This window comes from Nycticebus coucang, chromosome 22 (genome assembly GCF_027406575.1).
Source record: "Nycticebus coucang isolate mNycCou1 chromosome 22, mNycCou1.pri, whole genome shotgun sequence".
Lineage (NCBI taxonomy): Eukaryota > Metazoa > Chordata > Mammalia > Primates > Lorisidae > Nycticebus > Nycticebus coucang.
The window spans coordinates 50,091,024-50,108,772 of record NC_069801.1 but is presented as its reverse complement, the minus strand read 5'-3'; the positions used below and the strand labels follow the sequence as shown (position 1 = coordinate 50,108,772).

The window sequence follows — 17,749 nt, the reverse complement described above, 5'->3', positions numbered from 1 at the left end:
AGTTAAAATAAATACAGTCCAATTATAATTGATGTGCATAAACTTTTGACCGGAGGAATACAGAAGACGCTTCATTACAGCAGGACTGTTACAATCAAGCAGTTTACTCCTCAGAAAAATGAAGAGTACAGCAAAACCTCTGTAAGTTGACCACCCCAGGGACTGTAACAAACTGGTCAACACACAGAGGTGGTCAAAATAAGGAACTAGGCCTACTGTACTGGTATGTACATGTGATGTATGCCCAGTCTGTGAAAATTAGGTCAACTTAAGGAAGTGGTCACTGTACAGAAGTCGTCAACTATGGAGGTTCTACTCTTTTTTTATTTAATTAATTAATTTATTTAGACAGAGTCGCACTTTGTCCTCCTTGGTAGAGTGCTGTGGCATCATAGCTCATGGCAACCTCAGACTCCAGGGCTCAAGTGATTCTCTTGCCTCAGCCTCCCCAGTAGCTGGAACTACAGGTGCCTATCACAACGCCCAGCTATTTTTAGAGGCAGGGTCTCACTCTAGCTCCTGCTGGTCTCCAATTTGTGAGGTCAGGCAATCTGCCTGCCTTGGCCTCCCAGAGTGTTGTGATTACAGGTGTGAGCCACTCAGCCAGCCCTCTACTATTTTTTAAGTAGATAATGTCCCAGAAAAGATGGGCAAATTTACAGAGAGGATGAAAAAGCAATCCCACCATCACTTAAGCCAGAAGCCAATGGGAACTTACTGAACTTATTGTTGGAAAGCTCTTTGTGATGACTTGGAAATTAGATTAAAAAATTTAAAAGATAAAAAAAAAAAAAAAAAATTTAAAAGATATCATCTTCAAGAAAAATTAAATTTTATTTTTGCTTAAACAATAAATACACCTGAGTTATTTTTCCAACCTCTACCTCCTGATCAAATGCCCTTAAAAGCAAAATCTCTCATTATCTTCAGTTGTTCTCTAGTCCCACATGTTTAGCTTTAAAACCATGATTTTAAAGCTCAGGCCTGCAGCACAAGCTGCTCAGGCACCTCCATGCTTAGTTTCATTAGTCACAGACTAGCACCTATTGGCTACACAGGCTTCACTATTCATGAAGCGATGGTGGCTTTTCATCCACCCAGAAGCTAAGTTTTGATGGGTTTGCCCTCTAAGACATCAAACATGTCTTCTAAGGCCTTCTCCACGCACTCGAGAAACTCCCGGGCATTGCGGCCTGGGTAGGAAGCGACATTGCAGCCTATCCAGTTGTCATGAACAGCATACGCAATGCCAAAGCCATCAGGGACCACAGGGGCAAAGCCACCGAGTTTCACAGCCGGGCTGCTCAGTGTGCTTGTGGACAGGATGTTGTGGTTTATCTGTCTGTACGCAGGGTCCAGGTAGAACTCGGGCAGGGCAATCCCTTTGGCTGCTGCCAGATACCGCAGTGCAAACAAGTGTCGGTCAAAGCCCTGGCCTGTCAAAGACAAAATGGAAAACAGCATTTCAGAATCTCAGAATAAAAAAGGACCTTAGGAAAACCTCCCATTCATTGTAGCATCCTTAAGAGTGGAAGAAGGGTCTGTCTACCTCTGCGTTCATACCCCAGCTCATTAACCCTTCAGCTCATTCTAGAATGCTTTTACTATTTTAAAAACATGTTAAATTATATAATATTTCAAAATAGTGGTCAACAGCTGAGCTAGAAGTGAGCCTAAAATGAGTGTATGCTTTTGAAAATTTTGAACTGGTTTAGTCAAATAGTAAAGAAAATAAGTGAAGAGAACTATGGACTCAAAAACTAGGATAAAACTCAAAGTCCAATTCAAGTGCAAAGGAGAAGATTGAGTCAGTGGAAGACAATGGAAAAGGTGTTTAACCAGGGTTCTAATCTCAGCCTCACTACTAACCTTCTAGTAACATTGGGCCAGCAGCCTCACCTTCCTCCCTATAACATGGAGGAGAGAGAAACTAGATGTCTCGGCGGTTCCTTTCAATTCCCAGACTTTATAGCTACAGGAAAGGATTGGACTACGTGATCCGACATGTCTTTTCCAGGTCTTGAGTTTTTGCACAAAAGTTGAACACTGACACTTAAGTTGGGGAAGAGCTTCTGAGATGACCTATTTGCAGGGAGTTGACACATTACAATTGAGGTGAGTTCAGGGGTGCTGTGAGCTCAAAAATCCTAAATTGTCAAAAGTGAATCTGATGACCAATGAGTAATAGAAAAAGAATCATGTGTCACAGCTGGAAAATATCTTAAATGGGATAGTTAGATGAATTTCCCCATTGCTGCTTAGGAGATCCCTAGTGGCTAGTGTGGCTGTTTGGCTGTTCAGACTGCTAGTGTAGAAAAAAAATCATTTTGGGTACTGGCAGATGGATTAATCCTCGTGAAGTGGTAAGAATCACATTTGGGGCAGAATATGACTGGGGCTCACTCAAGCACTGGGGTAGCAAGTCCCAAGGGCACGTTCCCATCCTTGCCTCACCCATTGCAGCTTCTTTGGTCAGCTGGCCATGGTACTTGGAGCACTCAGCCATCATCTGCTGAAGCTCTCCAGCACCATGCTTGGAGGGCTCCCTGACAAAGGCCTCCGAGCACCTCTTTGTGAAGATGGAGGCTGGGCGGATGGTCTCCGTGCGGCCGTGCTTGAATGCTGCAGTGCTGCAGGACTCATAGGTGGCCACTGTCTGCCCGTGCTGGCGCAGGAAGGCCATTTGGAAGGCCAGCTGGGCCACTGCATCAGGGCTTAGCTTCTGCTTCTTCAAGAATTCTTTGCCTCCTCTCTGAAACTGGATGTAGTCGATGGTGAGGGTTTTCATGGTGGCATCAAACTTCTCCTTAGCAGCAGTGATGCCGGTCTTCAAGGCATCATTCAGCTTGAAGCTGAGTTTCTGCACAGCGGCAGAAGAGTCAGTGGTAGCTGGCCTGCTCTGTGGAGTGACAGCAGGGGCCTGAGTGCTGTCATTAAACACTTCATTGAAGAACCTAAGCACTGCGACACCATCACCCCAAGCATGCTCAAAGTGGACAGCAGCAGTGCCATCCTTGGCTATAATGAGGTTGAAGGATTTATCAAACCAGCGGTTTGTGCCATCTCCATGCAGCATGTTGTGGGACAAGTGGATAAGGTCCTTAATGGGGAAGTCATCCAGGCAGAGGCAGAACACAGCAGAGTCCACTTTCCTCACGCTCTCCTCATTGCCGCTACTAACCAGCTGCTGCCTGAGCTCTGCCCACACGTCCCGGTTCTCACTGGTCAGGTACGCCAGAGGAAACTCGGGGGCAGGACTAACATCTGAGAGAATGTACTTCAGATGCGCCTGGATTTCTGAGGCACTCACAATGTTCCCACCTTGATCCAGGACATCAAAGACATAAAAATGTCCTCTTCGTAGGACCAGGAGGTGTTTGGCCTTGTCATCAGTAAAGAGTTCATCCCGAGTGGGTTTGGGTAAACGAGTTGAACTGAAAAGCCGAAAATACTGGGACATGTCCAGGGGATATGCATTGACCAAGTAGGCACCATACCAGGACAAAGGGGAAGGCACAAAGCGTATGAGTCTCTTGAAGGTGTCAGTGTCACTTTTGGCAGGGTTCAAGTGGAATACTTCTGGTTCCAGAAGCCCATCCCGGAGGGTCTTCAGAAACCGGAGGGCAGAAACAGTCATGTTGGTCGCCCTGGTAAGCTGGTCATTAAATTCAGGTTTTGGGTCAGGATTGAATGACATAAATGGATTAAAGTTCAGAACAACAGAGTCTCGAGCCATTAAGTACATATCAAACCAGGGACCTAAAAAATAAAAATAAAAAACCAGCAAAAGTAAATGCAGTTCCTAAAAATAAAATTTTTGGAAGAAAAAAAATTCAAGCATAGGCAGAGGAAACGACATCAACTTCCAGAGGGTGGAATTCCCTGAATTGTTTTTCAGAGATGGGGTCTGGCTGCGTCACCTACACAAAGTTTTTGTGTGCACATATGTTCTCAATTCTCTTAGGCATATAATTAGGGGTGGAATTGCTAGACTAGATGGTAAGTCTGTCTCACCTCTGAGGAAGTGCCAGAGGGCTTTTCCAAGTGGCTACACCATTCCCACAAGCTGTATATGGGGCTCCAATTTTCCCAGGTTCTCAGCAACACCTGTCATTGTATGTCTGATTGTTTGGAGCCATTCTGGTGGGTATGAAGTGGTATATCTTTGTGGATTTGACTCGCATTTCCCTAATATTTATTAATTGCTTCTTTCTCAGTCTGTTTTCTTTCTTGGTTCACAAAGGAATAAAACACAGTAATACCTCACTTACATTCATGCTGTAACAAACTAATTCCCACCCCATCTCCTTGGCTTTCTCTTGCTGTTTCTCCTTTCAGGGACAATATTCCTACTTGACTGTCTCCTTCATAAGAGGGGAGGTCTTCGCCATCCCCTTGTGTATTCCTTGTTTTAGGAAGTGGTCAATTATCAGTGCATGTGGATCGCTCACACTAGCCCTCTCCATTTCTGCAGGTTTTGCCTGTAAAAACTGCAGAAACAATATTTTATCAGAAAGTGTATCTTCAAGACAATTCAGGCTCGGATTAGCAAGCATGAATAAACTCCATAAAGAAAACCATCTTCCACTGGAGTGAATAATGTTTACATGTAAAGCACTGTTCTTTTTTTTCTTTTCTTTTTTTTTTTTTTGAGACAGGGTTTTACTCTGTTGCCCTGGGTAGAGTGTCGTGGCATCACAGCTCACAGCAACCTCAAACTCTTAGGCTTAAGCAATCCTCTTGCCTTAGCCTCCCTAGTAGCTGGGACTACATGTGCCTGCCACAACCCGGCCAGTTTTTCTATTTTTAGTAGAGATAGGGCCTTGCTCTTGCTCAGGCTGGTCTCAAACTCCTGACCTCAGGCAATCCACCTGCCTCAGCCTCCCAAAGTGCTAGGACCACAGGTGTGGCCAGTGTTCTTGAGCACTGTCTCCTCAACAACTAGGTAGAGGAGGAATACACTCAGCCTCCATATTTACCTACAGAAGAGAGGATGAGATGTTACTTCATTTGCTGATCTCACTGAAAGTATCTGAGACCAAAACAGGAGAAAAGATGCCTTACTTTTCATTATGGAGGGCCCACAGCCCAACCTACCTACCTGAAATGTAGCTTGTCTGTTTATTCTGTTTGTCTTGAGCAACTAGCTGCTTGTGAAGTTCTCTTCCAATCCCATTTTCAAAACTCTTACAAAATTGTTCTGTTTTCCTGAAATGTTTAAGAAAAGACAGAATCAACCCTGGTAGAGAATCCATGGCCGGAAACTCACACAGAAAGCTTTGGGTATTTTACAGCATATCCCCAGAACCTAGAATGAGATTAGAAAGTATCTCTGATCAGAAGGAATAGGAGTCAACTTAAATGGATAAATCAAGGATATCTTCTTAAAATAACTGGTCAGGGCTCAGAGCCCACACTTCAGTGGTTAGGGTGCCAGCCACATACACGGGGCTGGTGGGTTCAAACCCAGCCCGGGCCTGCTAAACAATGGCAACTACAACAAAAACATAGCTAGGCGTTGTGGTGGGTGCCTGTAGTCCCAGCTACTAGGGAGGCTGAGGCAAGAAAATTGCTTAAGCCCAAGAGCTGGAGGTTGCTGTGAGCTGTGACGCCACAGCATTCTACCAAGGGCGACATAGTGAGACACTGTCTCAAAAAAAAAAACTGATCAGGAAGATAAGTCAACATCTCACAAAACAATCTGTACTCTAAGCTCTAAGAAGCAATTTAGCATGTAGAAAAGGATGTAAGTTTTGGAGTCAAAAAGAACTAAGTTTGAATCCCAGATCTGTCATTTTTCAAACTGTGTGACCTTGTATAAGTTACCTAATCTCCCTGAGTCTTGGTTTCTTGATATATACAATAGAAATAATAGTAACACCTTACAAGATTAAAAGATATTTACAATGCCATGAATTTAGAATAGCCTAAAACATAATATCTACTTAATAACTGGTAGCTATTAATTTACTACCCTTTCAAGAGAAATCTCCAAGTGACTCATACGAAATACTTAAAAACAGAGTAGCTTATGAATAGTTCATTTGTTTCTCCATCACTGTGCAGAGAAGGACTCTGTAATTCTAATGGCAATGCCTGTCATTATACAAAAAAATTCCCATTACGGAAAAATCCATTTTTCAAGAATATCTGATATTATTTGCCAATTCCAGTACCACAAACTGAGTGGGTTAAAACAACATAAACTTATTCTCTCACAGTCCTTGAAGGCTGTAAGGGCAAAATCAAGGTGTCATGTTCTCCTTGAAGACTCTAGGGCAGAATCTGTTCCATGCCTTTCTCTTAGCGTCTAACGTGGCTGGCAGTCCTTGGCATTCCCTGGCTTATCGACATAGTGCTGCCATCTCTGCTTGTGTCCTCACATGGCTGTCTCTGTGTCTCTTCTTGTTATGATGACACCGGTCAAATTGGATTAAAAGCCTACCTTACTCCAATAGTGCTTCATCTTAACTAATAACATCTGCAACAACCCTATTTCCAAATAAGATTATATACTGAGGTTCATGAGAAAGGGCATAAATTTGGAGACATAGTTCCCAACCCATTAAACATGCTCAGCAAGCAATCTCCTGCTCTTCTACATGGTCTCCTCAGTGGACCTCCCTACCAAGAAGCACATGCCCTCTGTAAAGAACCAGTACCAGCTAGCCCGCTGGGTACGCATGCCAAGAAAGTACGATCGGGGCACTCTGGCTAATCAACCATCTCCTGTTGAGTCTGTTAGAGGAACTCTCACCTCAGGGGTTGGTCAGTCTTCATGAAAGAAAATCTATTTCCTGGAGGCGCCTGTGGCTCAGTCGGTAGGGCGCCGGCCCCATATGCCGAGGGTGGCGGGTTCAAGCCCGGCCCCGGCCAAACTGCAACCAAAAAAAAATAGCCGGGCGTTGTGGCGGGTGCCTGTAGTCCCGGCTGCTCGGGAGGCTGAGGCAGGAGAATCGCTTAAGCCCAGGAGTTGGAGGTTGCTGTGAGCCGTGTGAGGCCACGGCACTCTACCAAGGGCCATAGAGTGAGACTCTGTCTCTACAAAAAAAAAAAAGAAAATCTATTTCCTGAAAGTTGGCAAACAAATAAGTAGGTTCCAAGGAAGCCCAATCAAATCACAGACATTCCCTGAAGCTTGGTTCACCATCACTTGCCAGCCCCTCTTGAACTACCCCAACCATGGTCCTACAGGGTTCTCAGTGTTTACCTGAACTGGCCATCATCCAAGAGAGGCTTCTGTGCACTGAGGTATCTCTTGATGGTGTCTTCAAGTTTGGGAATAGGCAGCCTGGGAAGAAAGCAAGGCCATTGTAAGGCTGACAATACGTGGAAGAGGTTAATTACTTTCACAGGCTTAAGTTTTAAACTGATTACTGGATAATTAATTTCCTTCCCCAAAAAACAATGATGAGAGAAGCCACTGATAAATCAGAATCAATGGATTTACTAATACAAGTATCAATGATAACTCTAATTTGAAGTAAAATAATAACTACACTTTTAATTTTTATTTACTTAAAGACAGTATAAATGCATTTTTGTTACTTTCTCTCTCAATAAAAGATAATTACATAAAGAAATAATTATAAATTTGCATTACAACTCAAGACAAATCACACAATGAAGACAACACAATTAAAAAGTAGTCAAAGGATCTGAATGGACATTTTTTCCTGAAGGTCTACAAATGGCCAATAAGCACATGAAAAGGTGTTCAACATAATTAAGCATGAAGGAAATATAAATCAAACCCACCATGATACATGGTATACCACTCTATACCCACTGGGATAGCCATCATAAAAAAGTTAATAACTAAACTTTTAAAATAAAATAATAATAATGGATTCAAAATGGGGAAAACAGAAACTACCCCAAGCATTCCTATTTCCTGGTCACAATTTTACTACCTTTGCTAAAACTGTATTGACACTGATTCAAATTATACTCTCAGTTTGAACAACTGATTTTTCTCCTCCAGGATAAACAATTTTAAAAATTTTTTCCTATGTACTTTACAACAAAGAATCATACAAGAGTGAAACATAGATCTGTGCAGGGGCCAACCAAATATGGGGGCAATCTTCACAGAACCAGCTATCAAGCCATTCCTGGACACCAGGAATCCTATTAGGAGGAAGCAGGTAATTTAATCCCATGGGCTTAAATAACAGAACAACAGTTTACCTACTCATCATTCTCTACCAGTAAATTCCCAAAAATGGTTACAGGGATGAAGTTACTGGACCATAGTGAAATAAAAACACACAGACAGTAAAGGGAGCTGCATTTTTTCTTTCATTTCAATAGTTTTATTGAAAGATATATTCTCTAGTATCAAAGCAAATGTAGTTTGCTAGGTTACCTCTGCCAACTCAAAATTAACACTAATATATGTCTGATTCACTTAGGAAAACTGAACATTATTGGCAAAGCCTAAATTAAAAGCTCCGTGAAAGGACAGCTTTGCTAATACACTAACAGGAAAAGTTATCTATCCCGAATCTCTAACATCAATGAGGTGAGCATTCTCACTAACTGATCACCTGCGGAGATGTTTTCATAGCAACTGAAAAGAGCTGAACTGACAAAAAGAAAGTGTAAATCCTTGTCAGACCAACCTAATGATATTCCAAAGATACGTCTCCTAGAGAAAAGTAAAACGGGGTGTTATCAGTCTGTAGCCAAGAAAAAACAGGAGAGATGGACCCCCTGACATCTTACAGCTGCCTTCTGCTTCTAAGTCCTCAGCTAGTTCTGTTATCAGCTAACAGCCCTAACTATTTTTTCCCCTTTTTCTTTGTCCTCATAAAAACCACAAGCTATTTCTGCTTGGGTGGCACTTTCCTTTCTTCCTTTCATGTCCTGTGCCCTCTCCCTCTTCTCTCTCTTCCCCTTCTCTCTTTTCTTTCCTTTCTCTCTCTCTCTCTCTCTCTCTCTCTCTCTCTCTCTCTCTCTCTCTCGCTTGCTCGCTCTCTTTTCTCTCTCCTCCCCCAGAGAAAGCAAAATAATCTTTTTAGCTTCTTTATACATATATTTTAAATTTTGTGTTGAGAACTCTTTCTCCACGCTAACACTTAATATAAGATATACTGTGGTTTGGCTGGGCACAGTGGCTCACGCCTGTAATCCCAGCACTCTGAGGAGGCTGAGGAGGGTGGACTGCTTGAGCTCAGGAGTTTGAGACCAGCCTGTCTCTACTAAAAATAGAAAAATTAGCTGGGCATTGTGAAGGGCACCTGTAGTCCCAGCTACTTGGGAGGCCGAGACAAGAGGATTGCTTGAGCCCAGGAGTTTTAGGTTGCTGTGAGCTATGATGCCAAGACACTCTACCCGGGGCAACAGAGTGACACTTAAAAAAAAAAAAAGATATACTGTGGCTCATCAGTTTATTCTTTAATGCATATTTATCCGTAACATGATGACAAAAATAAATCTGAATTATTTACAGCCATTATGGACTTAGACTGCACTAAGTAACCATGCACAGCAACTAAGTTTACCCTGTAGAACCCCTTACATTCACTGACTTACAAAAAAAATCATAAACATCACCCCGGCTACCGCATAATCATAAAGTTGCCTACTTAAGTTTCTGAAGACTTTGTTTTAACACAGTAGAAATATTAAATTTACCTTCCTTCTTTAAAACAAAATTTTTTTTAAAAAAATATTTAGGATTTATTTAAAGGCCTAAAAACATTCAGAATGGTACCACTGTAACTTATAATAACAACAACATAATATAAAACTTTGAAAAATGTAGACACAATTAACACCTAAATAACGCACTATCCAATTCTCAAAAGCAAGTGCTATTTCAGAAAATGTAAGGTGGATAATAGCAAAATTTTTTCATACACTGAAAGAAAACATAATTAGCAGCAAGCTAATCAGACAAAACAAACATTTTTACATTTTCCATTTTTTTAATGTTGCTTCATAAAGCCATTGATAATTGAAGCTTCCTTCAAGTATAGGATTTCTAACAGTAAAAATTATGTTTCAAGCATTTTTTTTTTGTAGAGACAGAGTCTCACTTTATGGCCCTGGGTAGAGTGCCGTGGCCTCACACAGCTCACAGCAACCTCCAACTCCTGGGCTTAAGTGATTCTCTTGCCTCAGCCTCCCGAGCAGCTGGGACTACAGGCGCCCGCCACAACGCCCGGCTATTTTTTGGTTGCAGTTTGGCCGGGGCCAGGTTTGAACCCGCCACCCTTGGTATATGGGGCCGGCGCCCTACCGACTGAGCCACAGGCACCGCCCTGTTTCAAGCATTTTTATAAAGAAATGAAAGCCACAGACTATCATTGTTTACCAAAAATTCATACGCTAAAAAGTAAAATACAACTAAACTGAATTTATATGCTTTCCTCTTCTTCAACAGCTTTAGATGTTTCTCTCTATCCTTTATATTTTAATTAAAATTAGACCTAAGGCCCAGTGCTATGACTCACACCTATAATCCTAGCACTCTGAGAGGCCAAGGCCAGTGGATTGCTTTAGCTCAGGAATTTGAGACCCCCCCATCTCTAAAAATAACTGGGTGTTGTGGTGGGCACCTGTAGTCCCAGCTACATGGGAGGCTGAGGCAAGAGGCTCACTTGAATCCAAGAGTTGGAGGTTGCTGTGAGCTACAATGCCTCGGCACTCTAACAAGGGTGACAAAGACTGTCCCAAAAAATAAAATTGGACCTAACTCATTTATGTAGATGAAGGGAAAATTATTTATAATGAAGTATCTTTAAAATTACCTTCTATATACTTCTACCCTTACCCCGCTCATCACCACTATCTATTGCTAAAGTGACCAATAATGCAATGTGCTGTCTGACGGGGCCAAAGTGATATGTAATCTTAAAATTCCTAAATATCCAAGGTTTTAACTTTCTATCAAAATAGACAAAAAGACTACAGTGGACAAAAATCATAATAAGAATAAAAATCCATATTATTTAACTAAAACCTTTCTCTCAAGCTACAAGCACCCTTTAGACTAGCATTAAATTACATCGTGCAGGGCGGCGCCTGTGGCTCAGTGAGTAGGGCGCTGGCCCCATATGCCGAGGCTGAGGCAAGAGAATCTCGTAAGCCCAAGAGTTAGAGGTTGCTGTGAGCCGTGTGACGCCACGGCACTTTACCCGAGGGCGGTACAGTGAGACTCTGTCTCTACAAAAAAAAAAAAAAAAAAAAAAAAAATTACATCGTGCATACATAACTATGACAGTTGAGATTTGCCCTGGAATCTAAAATAAGTTTCTATTTTACAGTTTTATCAGCTGTTAGTTTTGCTAGGGGGAAGAGAATTTTGTGTTAAGAAACTGGTACATATAAACTAACAGCTAAAATGTTCACATAAACCTTGAGGAAACAAAAGGATGAAGTTAGTGGGTTTTTAAAATTTTTTTATAGATGGGTCTTGCTACATTGCTGATCTCAAACTCCTGTCCTCAAGTGATCCTCAGGCCACAACCTCCTGAATAGTTGGGATTACAGGCATGAGTGATTGTGCCTGACTTGTAAAACAAAATTTTAAATTAGAGGCAATGGGAGTTTGATAAAAAACAGTCCTCATTAAAAAGTTCCAGACTGTTAATTCTAGCCTAATTTTACTTTAGTGGAGTCAATTTTCAGAGTGATGATTTGTTTTTGAGTTATGAATACAAAAGAAACTAAATTTTCTAGATGGAGCTAAATGGAAGCTCCATTTACATGAGATTATACATAGATTATGTATAATCATGGATATAAAAATCACTAGTTTTGGAGGGTGGCACCTGTGGCTCAACAGAGTAGGGTGCCAGCCCCATATGCCGGAGGTGGCGGGTTCAAACCCAGCCCCGGCCAAAAAAAAAATCACCAGTTTTGGGGGTGGGGCGTGGTGGCTCACGCCTATAATCCTAGCACTCTGGGAGACCGAGGAGAGTGGATTGCCTGAGCTCACAGGTTTGAGACCAGCCTGAGCCAAAGCAAAACCCCATCTCTAAAAAATAGCCAGGTGTTGTGGCAGGTACCTGTAGTCCCAGCTACTTGGGAGGCTGAGGCAAGAGAATCACTTGAGCCTAAGAGTTTGAGGTTGCTGTGAGCTATGATGTGGTGACAAAGTGAGACTCTGTCTCAAAAAAAAAAAAAAAAAATCACCAGTTTTCTACAAAATATATTAAAGATAACTTAATGAATAAGCCACACATTCCAGGTCTATATTTTTATCTTATATAAAATACCCTCGATATAAATTTATACAGCAAGACAGTCCACTTTACTGGATTGTCTAATACTTAGCAGACAATGGCCATAGCGAGGAAGTTACTGGTTCACACAAAAAATATGAAAAGTATAGTGAGTGTTTCACAAATTTGCTAACTTTGCTTAATTTAAAAGTCTTTCCGTAATTCTCAGGTTATGTTCTTTTGGGGGAATGCAATCATTAAAAGTCTTTTCTTTCAAGAAAATATCAATAGCAGTATTTTCCCCCCATAATTTTACTGATCTGTTAAATCTAAGAGTATAAGAACTACTAACACAGTGTAAAGAAAAATGAGATTTTGAATCAGACCTAGACTTGATGCCTACCTAAAGTTCTGCCACTTAATCTCTAGCTATATGCTCAAAGGCAGCAAATGACTTGTCTCGCAGACTCTGTTTCCAGCGTCTGGAGAACTCTAAAATGCATCTGTTAAGAGGCCAGGCATGGTGGCTCATGCCTATAATCTTAGCACTCTGAGAGGCCAAGGCAGTTGGATTGCTTGAGCTCACAGGTTCCAGACCAGCCTGACCAAAAGCCAGACCCGTCTTCTAAAAATAGCCGGACATTTTGTGGCAGGCGCCTGTAGTCCCAACTACTTGGGAAGTTGAGGCAAGAGAATCACTCAAGCCCAAGAATTTGAGGTTGCTGTAAGCTATGATGCCACAGCACTCTATCAAGGGCAACAAAGTGAGACTCTGTCTCAAAAAAAAAAAAAAAAAGCATCTGTTACATTTCAACCACATCTAGATCTAACACAAGTCTATCACAGTCCAGTATATCGCAGAGGCTACATTCTCAGCCTTTGGAATCACACAGATCTAGGCTTGCATCCTGGACTCTGGCACTTAACTAAAAGAAAAACAACAGATAATTGACATTTATTGTGGATCAATTACAGACCTAACTCTGCGCCTCATTTTTTTTTTTTTTTAACACAATTGGACCCTCTCCTCCACATACACCCCAGACCAATTCCAATAATTTAAGGTCTAAATAGTGACTCTTTACATTAGGCTACGCCTAACCTTCTCAAAATTTCAGCAAGTGTCTTGTGATTCTGGCTTCATGATCCTTGGCTCTAACCTTCCCTCGTGCTCCACGCTTGGTGAACTGTGAAGTTTCCCTTCCTTATCCAGGCACCACATACAACACAACAGTTCTCTTCTGGCACATTCTAGATTTGTAACAAATATTTGTTTAAAGCAGTTATAATATCTGTGAATGTCTGAGTACTTCTTATGTGCCAGACTCTGTACTAAGGGTTCTATTTAGAATTAAATATCCTGATAGGAAGGTAATACAGTAGAATGTCCATAGCTGACCACGTCCCCTCAAGTTGACCTAATTTTCATAGACCAGACATGAACCACATTTATGTATCAGTACAGTAGGCCTCGTTCCTCTGTCGACACTTCCACATATTGACTGGTTTGTTACAGTCTCTGGGGTGGTCAATTTACAGAGGTTCCACTCTAAGTTGGAAAAAAATTCCCATTTGTAGGTTAGATGATTTCCACCTGGCCACACAGCTAGTTGAGATTTGGAGCTGGGAGGAAAAATCTGGTCTGACTCCTGGCTCATGACTTTAACTTCCTTAAGATGCTGCTTCCTACTTACCACATTATATCCTAACTGTTTACCTGTCAAATCTCCCCCACTGTACAGCAGGCTCCTCACCTTAGACTATTTGGTCTCCAAATCTATATTAAAGTGTTTATCAAGTTAATAATGGGAATGAGGTGGAGCGATCCACTGTCTCCTCAGCATTTGCAGTCTTATATCCTGAGGTTATATAAGCATGGCCCTTATCGATAACACCTCACAGAATTATAAACTTAAAAACAGCAAATTTTATGTTATGGATATTTTTACTACACTCACAAAAGGGCCAAGCAAAAGCATAATACCTAAAACATAAGCAAATGACAATCCAAGGCTTTCTAGAGGAAAGAAAATCGAGGTCCACCTGGTTAAAAGGCAGCAGTGTTAAGACAGGAACAGGAAAAGGGAGGGAGACCCAACACAAAAGGTTTGGTTGTTCTCCACAACAACTAATTATGATAGTTCTCTGTCTGTGATACCTTATCTCAGTCCATCCTCACAACAGCCCTAAGAATTGTGTGTTGCCATTCCTACTTCACAGGTAAGTACTGTGGCTCAAAGGAGCTAATAAAATCGCTCAAAGTTATAGCTAAAGAGTTGCACAGCCAGAATCTGAAACTAAGTTTGACCATATGTCAAAGTTAGGGCTTTTCATCAAGTGTAACATCAAAATGAGTGTCAAAGATCAGAACTTACGCCAGTCTAGACTCTCAGAAAGATTTTCATCTCTGTGAGGTAATGGAAGCCTAAGGGAAGGTGGTTGCTTAAAGTTGCACCTGGGTGACTACTGGTATTCTTTGTACCTCCAGATTCCTACCAATTTCTGTGCTGCTGAGGGGGTTGGAATATGTAATCTTGAATATGCTCTCCAGCTTTCCAATTGTAAAGAGCAGAAAATTCCTCTGATCTTAAACCTGGGTGGGGCCCAGCCCTGCCTGAAAGTCAATGACCATCTGACTTCTGAGCTTGGCAAGGCAAGTGAAGACAGTTCTCAGTTCTCACCTTTCCCCCACATGCTGGCTCAGCTCATACCCACAGGCTAACAGTGCGGCAGCATGTCCCAGGCTCATCCCACAGGCACAAAGACCCTTTTTTTTCCTCTCTCCCTCCTGCCAAATTTAAATATTCTCATTTTAGTCTATCTTAGATGTTTGTACAAGATGTAATTTCATAAGAATCGCCCTTGATCTTCCTGAAAGGGTAGGGGTGGGCAATGATGACGGTGGGTTAAGTGGTCCTGGATGTGGACAAAAAGAACAACCCAGTAGTTAGGGGTGATGCCTGTGATACAATGTTTATTCTACTCATGCAGAAAGAGTGCAGGCCTCCAGCCCCTAGAACAGGGGATTGCTAATGGCAGTTTGACTAAGAAAGGGTCTTTGAGACAAATGTGGAACTTGGCTCCAAGAACTGCATAGAGAAACTACTTTAGGTTTGGTTTTAGAAGGTGAAGAAAATTTCTTATTTTATTATTATTATTGTTGTTATTATTTTGGTCTTGCTCGGTAACCCAGGCTGGAGAGTGCAGTGGTGGGATCAAAGCTCACAGCAACCCAGAACTCTTAGCGCAAGTGATGTTCCTGCCTCAGCCTCCCAGGTAGCTAAGCCACCACACCTGGCCAAACGGTGGAAAAAATTTCTAATATAGGAAGAAAAGACCTGGCAACTCAAATAAAGGGTGTGAGTTCAAAGGCTGGGAAAACTGGAAGCCACATATAAGAAAGTATTGGGTGAGAGAGAGAAGAGGAAGATTTACTAGGGCTGAGTGAAGTGTTTCAAAACTGAGCAGCCTATGGTGAATGGGAGTGCAGATAATTTGGGGGGTCCTGATAAGAGTTTGGGCAGAGTACTGAGAGTGGGCTGAAGCTACACGGGATAATGTGGGTGAGGAAGGATATTTTAGGGGGAAGAATCTGTTGAGGCGGGTTTGGTGGGAGTGAAAAAGTCTCCAGGTAAGGTTTTAAAAAGGACATGGGGGAGGCTAAGTTGTGCTAAGGGTAAACACTTAAGAGGGGTGTGCTTGTGGGGACTGATGGGTGCTACAGATTACTGCAAGAAACGGGGGTGGGCCCGACCTCCGGGGTAGTAGGGGTAAAGGAAGTGGTGCTGGGAGAAGTGGCGGGAGAGTAACTACCAGTGTCAGGAATTAGCCCACCCAGTATTCTGGGCAGGAATGCGGCGCACTCGTTAAAGTACTTCAGGGAACATCCCATGTGAGGGGTTAGGGTGGTGGTGGAGATTTTTCAGGGAGAAATGTAAAGTACTCAGGATATCTGGTTGGAAGTTAATGGAGAGGAAATTTGAGAAGGGTTCAAGATGGGAAACTGAGAAAGCAACAAGGGATTCTGGAAGAGAATGTGAGGGTTCTGTGGTCCCTGTCTGAATGCTGAAAGTCACAGGACTCCCAGATCATGGGATGGGGCAGCGGCAAGTTCCCCAGCAGAGTCCTAAGTGACTGGAGTCAGGATGGCGGCGGGCAGCGGGCACCGGGAGGCCGGGCTCACCTGGGCAGGCTGTCCTGGTAGTGCATGGTGGGCACGATGCTGTGCTGCAGGTACTGGGCGGGCCCGGAGCCGGCGCTGAGGGGCCGACAGGGAGCTCCCGGGCCCACGGCAGGGCCCCGGGGCCAGGCGCGCAGCAACAGACGAGGCACCATAGTCCCGGGAGACGCCTGCGGCGGCAAGAACGCGGCGGGCGGGGGAGTTTCGAAGTATAAAGGCTAGGCCGCTGCCGCAGGGACGGGGACACAGCGTCCGGACCTGGTGTCCACTTAGACTCCGTCTGTGAGTCACTTCCGGTCCGCGGCGGCCTCTGGCCCCGCCCCCGGGCCGCGCGGCCCCCGCCCACCGCCGCGCCGAAGGGGCCCCGCCCCCAAGCCGGGCGACCCCGCCCACCGCCGCGCCGAAGGAGCCCCGCCTCCCGCCCACCCCTGCCCCCCACCCCAGAGGCGGGAAACTGAGCTCCGGGCAGTCTGCTTCTCCCGGTTTGGAGCAAGGTAGAAACCGGACTCAAGAAAAACTGAGAGACAATCCGAAAACCCAAAGGTGACCCAGGCTCCGCTCCTCCGAGACTACGGACTAAATATTAAACCTCTATTTCCTTGCCTAAGAAATAGAGATTATGATCGTTCAACCCATCTCCCACGATTCTAGACATGAAATAAGCTTATGTAGTATGTAAAGTGCCTGTAACAGGTAAGCAGTAGTTGGTGTCGGTTGTTTTTGTTCAGAAATCCGTGATGTTTGCCCAATTCGAGATTTTTTATGTAAAATGATTCTTAACGCTGCACAGCAGCCTTGCCAGCTCAGCCCAGCGGATACCAGAAAAAAAGTGAGCAGGGGCTGGAAGCCGTGGAGTCTTCCTCTGACCACCTCTTCTGCGCCCACGTACGCCCTTCAAAGCAGAATCCCCACTGCTTGAACATCTCCAAAGGCAGGAAGCTCAGTGCTAAGAGGAAACCTTTGTCCTCTGGCTGTAGAGTGTCATATGCCCCTGCAACCACCGCAGAACAGAAGGCTACCTGTCACCACAGACCACTGCAGAAAGTTGTCACCACATATCCCCAACGGAGGTTCCTTCCAGCTCTTAACTCTTAAGATTTCACAATTTGAACATAGATCCATCATCCTTCATCCCTCACAAAACAACCGAACAGCTGATCACACCCCAATCCCTGATCTCAGCAGTAGGCTCTGCTCCCACTTTACAGAAGAAGATGTAATATAATGCTGCCTGGCTTGAGGCACAACAGAATTCCATTCTGGAAACACAACCTTCTTTTACCTCCAGTTCTCAGTCAAGGCCCTATGGGTTTGCAGCAGCCAAGTACGTTGTATCTGCTCCATAACTGGCTAAGCAGAACCAGAACCTGGAGCACACCAGAGATAGCACTGGACT

At 43.4% G+C, this 17,749-nt stretch overlaps 1 protein-coding gene across 2 annotated transcripts; it reads right to left on the bottom strand.

Annotated features, from left to right (window-relative positions):
- Nucleotides 1-810: 810 nt before the first annotated feature.
- Nucleotides 811-16,653, bottom strand: CPT2 (carnitine palmitoyltransferase 2). Of its 2 annotated transcripts, none has more exons than XM_053576518.1 (5): nt 16,357-16,653; nt 7,211-7,291; nt 5,102-5,208; nt 2,455-3,759; nt 811-1,436 (listed from the first exon to the last, which is right to left on the bottom strand). In XM_053576518.1, the coding sequence occupies exons 1-5, from the start codon at nt 16,506-16,508 to the stop codon at nt 1,105-1,107; spliced, it is 1,977 nt and encodes a 658-aa protein (XP_053432493.1). In that variant the 5' UTR covers nt 16,509-16,653; the 3' UTR covers nt 811-1,104. The 2 variants fall into 2 exon arrangements, with proteins under 2 accessions (XP_053432493.1, XP_053432494.1); XM_053576519.1 differs by having other exon boundaries at nt 2,450-3,759; nt 16,357-16,643.
- Between the last annotated feature and the right edge of the window lie 1,096 nt (nt 16,654-17,749).